Genomic DNA, 9,660 nt, shown 5'->3' with positions numbered 1-9,660 from the left:
GATTACTTACTTTTCATATAGGGTTTGAAATAAAAATATTTTTAATTAGGATTATAAAGAGAATATGGAAATCAACAATTATTAATTGTTCCTATAACTTATAATTATACTCAAAACTTCGTTAATGTTTTTATACCATACCAAAAGGATCTCCAAATATTACTTTTAATGCCAAAATTATCATATAAAATTGAAAGTTGAAGGTTTATCTCGAATTATTATGTATACTATACATGAAGGAGAAATATTGTTGAAAGAAAAATATGGCTCTACATCCAATAAACGATTCTATGTAAAACCGCCAGGTAAGTTTGTGTACAAGTCATAAATGAATCTATAGTTCAATTTAGTTTTGGCTAAGTTTATCAAGTCATCACTGCGATTTCCTGATTGGCAACAGAGCGACTTCACACTCATTTTATCATCTTCCAACTCCACTGGTACCAGCCGTATATTTAGTGCAAAATATTATCATTATATTCTCTAAGTATCATGTATGTGGAACACAGAGTGTGCGCCAAATGCATTCTCAGATACTATTGGGTACTAGTAGCTAAAATTTTGGCCGTAATGTTCTATTTAGTTCGAAACTACCTGTGATACCCCCTAATATAGTGCCTAGTCAATTCACCACGGAAAACTACTATGTTATCTTTCTTTCATATTTCATTATTGGGCCACTAACATATACTACTATTCCATCTATAAAAAACTTAATGGTCTATACTAAATGTAGATGAAGGGTTTTAGAGAAGAAATTTTAGAATTAAAATTATGCAGATTATATATCTTCAACATTAAAACTTTTACTTTACAGCTCTGTATATTGGAGAGGATAAGTACAATTGGGTTACTCTGCTGAAAAAAATAATATAGTCTATCAAATATATAGCTTATGGACAATGATAGAAAAGATCCTCATAACATGATATAATTTATAAATAACCTCAAATATATCTTTTATAAATGTCTATTACAGATCAAGATAATATAGTAGTAGTGGATGATGAAAGAATAAGTGATGTCATTAACTGGTTCACAAGAATATTTCTACCACAAGGCTATCCTGGTAGTGTTAGTAAAGACTACATATCCTACCAAATTTGGGACACTGCTCAGGCTTTTTGCAGTACCATTACAGGTAAGTTGTAAATATAATAATAAAAAGATAAAATATGTTATTGTGGAAGGTGGATGCACATATAGTACTGTAAAGAGATAGAGACAATAGGTATTTTTTAACTTTCTTGTTTAATATATAATATTTATATTATTAACCAGGTCTTAACACAATTTTTTTTAAACATTGAGAGAGGTAAATGCCTTTATTTGCCATAAAATTATTCATGTTAAGACCCACACCCAGATACCACTACTGTGATATTGTTCATTTACATGGTATCCTATAGACATTTGGCTGATGGAATACTGGATGCGGACACAGTCATGTTTTCATTTGGCACACATGCTGGATTATTTTTTAACATTACACATTTCACCTCAAGGCCAGTTTGTTGTTGTATCCAAACAAAATTTTTGTGGGATGATCAATATAATAGCAGAAAAGCAACTCTGCCTTACTACTATTGATTCAAATCATACACATACATAAAATGAAATGAGGTCTGAATTAGGCCTCCTGTCTGGATTTATTCTCAAATGTTTCCATTACTAATATAAAGACAATTCATGTTAGAATAACCTATATATTATGATGTTTGTTGTAACTTATAGGCACTTTGGCCACTCAAGAAGTTCTTCGTGGTGTGGGAGTAGGAGATACTAGCGCCACACCTTTGGCTGCTACGGTTACATGGGTAATAAAAGATGGGTGTGGACATCTAGGAAGAATTTTGTTTGCATTCAGCCATGGGTTGGTATATATATAACTTTATATCTATATACATATATGCTTACAATTTCTATATAGCATAGTTGATCACATTAGTTGCTTTTCGTAGTATAAGTATAAATTTTGAATAGGTATATTCATCTGCGACCCTAATTTATTTTTTTACCTACCTAATCTGTTGAATTTTGTTACATGAACATAACGCCAAAAAGCATCCGTCACTTTTTATTCATTTAATTTTTTCCCAATAAGGTCTTTTTTCATTTTTGAGAATAGACAATAATCACTCCAAAGACTGTAGGGTGGCCGCGTCATAATTCCTAAGCCCACTTTCTGCATGGCACACATTGCAATACGGCACTTGTGTATAGTCGCGTTGTCGTACAGAAGGCAGACCTTTTATAAATCTTCCTCTTTTTTTTTGTTGGCTTCTTTTAACCGGTACAGGATTAAATCGTAATCTTTGTAAATAATCAACTTTATACCTTCTTAATTCCAAAAGGTGTTAAACTTATTGGCGATGGTATGCCTTTTGTGTCTTTGCCTTGAGTCCTGTTTGGAACCAGGTTTATAATGATGAACCCAAATTTTGTTCTAAATAATAATTCAAGCCAATAATCCATCCTTGTCTTCATGATAGAGGTCTAGAAAATCGCGAAAAGACTTCACGCCTTGTTATTGAAGCGGCGTGAGCATTCTCCTCTTCCATCTTATACTGACTATATGATGAACCCAAGCTTCGTTCTCAATAATAATTTAAGCCAGTACCCCCAACCTAGTCTTCACAACAGAGGTCCAGAAAGTCACGAAAAGATTACGCATTGTTATTGAAGCGGCGAGTAGGAGTATATATTTAATTTTCTCCATATTACACAAAATTTTCTAATTACGATAAATTGATTTTTATACTAATAATAATAATAATTAATTACTTCAATCGTAACGACTTAGGTAGGTACTGTTAGTGGTGACTTATCTGCGGAACTAAACGAAATGTAAAAAGTCCTCTCGTGTAATATTAATAATAAGCCTTTTGCGATCACACTAGGGTTCATGATTTCTCGAGCTTTTCAATTTCTCGGGTCTCGAGAATTCTCGAGGTCAATTTCTCGGGTCTTCTCGGGTTGTCGAGAAATTTACATTTACGTACGTTTTGTCATATTATTTGGTTCCAATAACGTCAAGAAATTTGAATAACTTCTTGCAAGGGAAAAAATTGCACTCCGATGGGGCAGTCCAAAGTGCAAAAACAAAAGGCAAAAGTGCATAAATAGAAATGGTATATACTTTGATTAAATAAATATATTTTATATATTATTTATTTTGATATAGTTTGAAAAAAAAAATACTGCAGGTTATTCCCTTACAAAACGCCAATTTCAATTTTTTAGTACCTAATTATTCAAACTTATATATATAATGATAGCACCATTTTTGGCTACTTATTTAGATAAAAAAAAAACAATGTAAACAAAAATAGTTTCTACAAAATAAAAAAATAACATAAAAGAAAACAAAAACGTTAATATCTTAAATTATTGCGCCGCCACGCAACAAAGGGCAATTTAATTTCTATATCGGTACATGATTTCTCGAGTTCTCGACTTTTCTCGAGCTTGATTTCCCGGGAACAAAACCCATGAATTTCCCGGGAATTCCCGAGAATGAACCCTAGACACACTAACTTTAGACCCTAGTTAAACTAACTTTATGGCAATAGGATTTTTAGTGTTATGACCAAATTTGCTAATACTCTTTTACTTGTATAGTGGGGAAGGCGATTGTTAGTATTCTGGAGTCTAATAAACCCATTGCTTACAATGTACCATGGCAGGTTGACCTCAACGCGATTCCCCTTCGAAATCATCATTGCCACTTGCCAAGCTGGCCTAACTGACCTGACTTCATGCTCATTTTAGCATATTCCACTGGCATTCATTCATTTTAGCGTATTCCGTAAACCGTTAGCGGCATCATTACATTATAATCCAAAAAAAAAATTAAAAGCTGACTATGAGTATGCGATTACGGATGATAATGACATATACAATTTAGAAATGCATACGGCGACATGGATTACATTGTAGGCACCGATCCCGAACCCAAATATAAAATAAATATTGGCGTATACATTAAATTTATATAAAACAGGCTGTAAACTTGAACCTATAAACTATATATCTGACTATTAATTATATTTATTTAATTTCTTGAGCTAGAACGTGATCTATGTTAGATTACGTTCTAGCTCCGTATAGCTTACGTTCGTCCTCGTGATACAGTCTTCGTATTCAATTTTATTAAAATGTGGTACGAAGCTAGACTATATATCATACAAACTTTTACGTCTTTTTTTTTACGTCTACAAACTTTTGACGGCTGCGGTGGTCTAGAGTGTTAGCATACCGCCTTTATACCGACACTAGCGGATTCGATTGCTTGCACAGTACAAACATTTGTATTCATTAGTATGATTATTTGTATCTGTCTGAGTGTTTTCTCTATGTGTATTATGTATGTTTTTGTAAAAAAAAACGTATCTATATGTTTATATCATAACACAATTATTAGTACCCATACCACAAACTCTGCTTAACTTGGCATTATTATTAAATTACGTTCAGCCGTATTATCGTGAACAGGCAATACATAGAGAAACACACTTTTAAATTAATAATATTAGTATGAATAGAGATATAATATGGTATTGAAATCTTCATAATATTGTTGTCAATAATTATTTTTTATTCCTCAGGACATATTTAGACGCATACAGTAAAAAGTGGAGACTGTATGCGGATACACTAAACGACGCAGCAATGTGTATTGAAATTGCCTTGCCATTGTTCAGGAACTATACAACATTCGCTTTGTGTGTAAGCACTGTGATGAAAGCTATTGTTGGCGTTGCTGGTAAGTAAAACTATATCTATATATATGTAATGACAATATTTACAACAAAAATTAAAAAAAAATTCTCTACTATACTATTCGTTATCCACTTATCTTACACTTATAATAATTTAAATAAATCTAGAACATCATTATTGGCATTAATGGTAATCTTCAAAGGTTTTTTTAAATGTAGCTTAGCCATAGATGGCTTTGAATATGATGTACAGTACCAATTTAATTTCTGTGTCAATATTAAAATTTTAGTTTTTTACTTTACTAGCTACTCGCCCCAGCTTCGTAAAGGTGTACATGTATTATATGTATAAAACTTCCTCTTGAATCACTCTATCTATTAAAAAACACCGCTCCAAAACCCTTTGCGTAGTTAAGATTTAAGCATACATGGGGACAGACAGCTACAGCGACTTTTTTTATACTATGTAATGATAATCATGATTGCGTTATTTGCCGGCTAAATATATAGTTTCCCTCCATTAGTTCTTACAATCCACTTATTAACTTCTTATTAACATTCATATTAATATAGCCTTGTGATCCTAATTTTTATACCTACCTATAAATCTAATAATATTTATATATAACATTTCGTTACCGATGTACCATCACACAGGCGGGGCGACAAGAGCGGCTATGACTCAACATCATGCCCTAAGAGGTAACATGGCTGATGTATCTGCAAAAGATTCGGCACAAGAGACGGCTGTCAACTTAATCGCTTCCATAACAGCGCTTTTCATCATTAGTTTATTTGGGTGATTACAAGTTATTAATTATATAAACATGTTCCTCAGATTAGTATTACTGTATCGCTGAGTATTTAGTTTAATGCTTTGTACGTTTTGTACGCCATTGCTGAAGTATTTTTTATATTTTATATATTGATTGTCATATCTGTATTATTTTACAGGAATTCCATCATCATTTTTATCTTAATGATGATACTTCACATAATCTTCAATTACTTTGCCGTGAGAGCTGTATGTTTGAGAACTTTAAATGAGCCTAGATTTTTACAAGTAATCGACATATATTTGAAACAAGAAGTCATTGCGAACCCTTGCGAGATTAATCGTGCTGAACCAATAATACTTTATCAATTGGGACCAAATTTATTAGGTATTTATTTTAGATGTATATAATTTTAAATATACATGTTGGATTACGAATCCTTATAAATTAATATATAAAAAAGGAGGTTCGGAATACGGAACAATACACAATTTAAATTTTTAACAATGAAAATGTATCATATACTTACTTTACATTTACAGACTTGAAGCTGTGTGGATTTCAAATTAAACTAGGATATTCAATAAAAAAAATAATTAATGAACAATCAAATAGCGCACGTTTGCGAAGAATCATTGATGTTTATAATGATAAACAGTACCTACTGCTCCCAGATATAAGTAAACGAAAGATGCATGTATTATTAAAGGAGGAAGCAACGGCTGATGACATACTATGTTCATATTTCCATGCTGCGTTACTGTCCATAATCATATGCGCTATAAACGATTATTCTTTGGTAAGCTTTTATATTTGTTAATGAAAATTATTTTTCAGTCAGTCCCACTCTGTTAAACCGGTACTGTTAAAGTTAAAAATAGTAATCATAAATAAACAAAAAAATATCTCACATGTGTATATTTGTAATTCACGATATATGATTTTATATTTTTTCAGCCTATTTACTGCAATTCAGTAGAACCACGTCCATTCGCACAAGTATGTCACACCTTGCAATCGGCGGAATGGAGTCGTGAAGCAACGAACGTCTCCGAATCTTATAATCTATTCCAATACGAGCCTACGCAAGAGCTCATAGTATATGTAGACAAGATAGTACAAAAGGAGTGGTTTAAAATAAGAAGAGGATTAGCACAAACTGGTAAAATATGTATAGCATAGAACTGATTATAATTAATTGCTTATAACCATTTCACCTTCACTATTAATCTAATCCTCTGATCTAAATTTGGGACCTCAGCATTAAATACAGATCTAATCCAGAAAATTATTTTTTTTTACTTTATAAAACATATTCAACCTTTCGCGTTTTCACCTTCATAATCTATACTCCATTATTATAATAATAACAATCTTACGACAATTCACACAGCGCCCTTTTTGCGCCCTCAGTTAGCTAAAGCTTTTGTTATGGGTACTAGATAACTGATACAAATATGTATGTGTTTTTTTTAGTAAATATATACATATTATACATAGACCGATACAAACAATCATACTCATGAATGTTTGTACCGTGCGATGAATCGTACCCGCGACCATCGAAAGTAAAGCGGTGTGCTAAACCGCTAAATTACCGAGGCCATAAATTATATCATTAATAAATGTGAATTTGTAAAGTATTATAGTAAATAAAATATGATAGCTCCTAACACAGTTCCCAACTTGTGCCCGAGCAAATTTTTTATCGCCATATTAGTTCAGGGTTGATTTATTTAATAATTCATATTTGAACAAAATTAAATCTAGTGCTACAATTGTGTAAACTATAAAAAAGTTTTAGTCAGTTGCAATTGCGAACCGTACAGCTTAAGGTAAGTTATGTGGTTCTATACCATTTGCTAATCTCAAATGATTAATAGAAAATGCAAACCTGTCGATTATAATCTGTTGCAATTGAGAATTGTTCTGGGAACTAGTAATTAACCCATTGCTAGCAATGTACCATTAGGTCGACCTCCATGCGGTTCCTCCTGGAAACTATTGTTATAAATTCCTGGCGAATTTGTCACGATGGGCTAACTGTCCTGACGTTATATTAATCTTATCATACTCCACTGGTGAACGACTACAACACTCCAACGTGAACTGTTAGCGCAGGCAGGTGAATCATGTCATTATCATCCATAAAAGAATAGAATTATTAATAATAGCGTTACAAAATCCGAGATTTCACTCTTCACACAAATAATATAGAAAAATCTGAATTAAGGTTCTAGTCATTCACATATTCCCCAAGTGATTTTAGCTTCTTATTCCTATCGGTCTTAATCAGTAAAATTTTGTATTTTTAAACATTATTTTACCATGTAAACATACCCATTATAGTTATTTTCTAATGTACTTTCTGTCTATGGTACAAATTATACACACTCTGAATTTTAAAATCCATACTTGTTAGTTTTGGATAAGTCGTGTGTCCATGACTTTAAATAAATTACCTTATATTATATATAATACAATATTATTTTCAGGCTGGGATCTTAACAAACACCTACTTATGGTTGATGAATGGCGAGTGTGTAGCCAAACAATTACGAATACAGTACCAATAGAAAAGAGTCTCGATACCATTGTACCGCCAAATAGTAAAACGATATCTTTCGGGGAAATACTAGAATTCGAAACAGATGAGAATTCTGAGAAGGATGCTTTTACTATAGAACCTGAATATTCAATGGCAGAAATACTAACCAAAACTGACATAATAGAAACCACAGAAAAGGAAGATTGTACTAAACTAGAAGTGAAACTCAGTAAGAATAAAAAAGAAGACTGAAAAAACTTGTAGGTTAACAATATAGATCAACAAAGACTATATACTATAGACTATAATACTTTGCGCATTTTACATTCAGGAACCAATAAAGAGAATACATGTAATTTTTAAGCTAGACTACTACTTATTTATATTATTTTGTATGTCTCGGTTTCCACAAAAGAATTTTACTCTTCATTTCCGCATTTACTAAAAAAATGTGCCAAAGCAGTGCTAATGTGTCTGATGCAATATATAAGATGCTACCAAATTATCTGCATTTCCTGATATAAGGCATTAATGTTAGTTTTATACAATAAGTAATGTCTTGGCAGCATTGTTTAATTAAATATACCAAAATTTCTTCACTGAATGCCAATCCTCTGATCCTATAGTACCTACTAAAGCATACTGTGACTAGAGCTGTAGTTAAAAAGATACTAGATGGCGTTGGGGTCAAATTAAATCGCGCTATAATTTCTCCCGATCCGAAAGCCTTATACGCAAACTGTCTAAAGCTAACCACTCATACCAATACAACATGTTACAAAAGGCATTGATGAATAAATTTTTGAAGCACCTGGTCTGATTTCTTCAGAGTCTGGTGCATATAAACAAAGAATACCGACGGAAAAATAAATAAATTTGCTTCAGGTGAGTCTTAATACACAATTAATAATAATATACTTATATAATATATATATAATACTTAATAATAGAAAAACATCGAATCATCTTAAGAAAAAATATTCAGTTCCAGTATATACGGAGATGGTGGTGGGCAAGTTAAATCGTACAAATGTTAAAATACTATTGCTAGTAATATGTAGATGTCCACACGGTTCCACTTTCGTTCTATCGTTGTTAATTCCGGAAGAATTCACTATGATTGGGCGAGGGGCTAAAAAATATTAGTCAAAGCTTAAAATGCTGCTTAAAACTAAGCAATCAATCAATTGAATACTGTCAATGGATTTCGAAATATGCTAAATATTGTCAGAAGAAATAATAGTAAGCAGTATTAGTGAATTTAGTAACTAACTTATATAACATTGCCTTGTATCTAAAACTATCCACTTTATAGTCAGTAAGTATTAAGACTTCCTGACTATAAAGTGGATTATTGTTATGTAAACATCGAGGCAAATAAATTTTAATGTTACTAAACTGTAGCAATCCAATGTCCAAACCACCTGAAGACCATGGACTTTGTGGCGTCTTATTAGGCAATTAGATGTAGCAAAAATAGATTATGTATTATACTTTGAAAAACAGAACGATGTTTATTTTATACGAATTGGACATGAGTGTAGTTATTAATTTATGACTAAATCAATTAACATTCCATTTAGGGTTATGAAATTATTATATTAACATAGTGTGT

General features: G+C 31.9%; 1 protein-coding gene across 1 annotated transcript; it reads left to right on the top strand.

Annotated features, from left to right (window-relative positions):
• Nucleotides 1-9: 9 nt before the first annotated feature.
• On the top strand, nt 10-8,943 carry LOC131849212 (RUS family member 1). The gene is made up of 9 exons (XM_059199228.1): nt 10-305; nt 980-1,141; nt 1,735-1,873; nt 4,608-4,765; nt 5,379-5,520; nt 5,676-5,884; nt 6,040-6,296; nt 6,455-6,659; nt 7,993-8,943. The coding sequence occupies exons 1-9, from the start codon at nt 221-223 to the stop codon at nt 8,295-8,297; spliced, it is 1,662 nt and encodes a 553-aa protein (XP_059055211.1). The 5' UTR covers nt 10-220; the 3' UTR covers nt 8,298-8,943.
• The last annotated feature ends 717 nt before the right edge of the window (nt 8,944-9,660 follow it).

This window comes from Achroia grisella, unplaced genomic scaffold (genome assembly GCF_030625045.1).
Source record: "Achroia grisella isolate CSIRO2021 unplaced genomic scaffold, CSIRO_AGI_Agris_v1 utg640, whole genome shotgun sequence".
NCBI classification, from domain to species: Eukaryota; Metazoa; Arthropoda; class Insecta; order Lepidoptera; family Pyralidae; genus Achroia; species Achroia grisella.
Note: the sequence above shows the minus strand (reverse complement) of the source record. Positions and strands in the feature narration are given on the sequence as shown.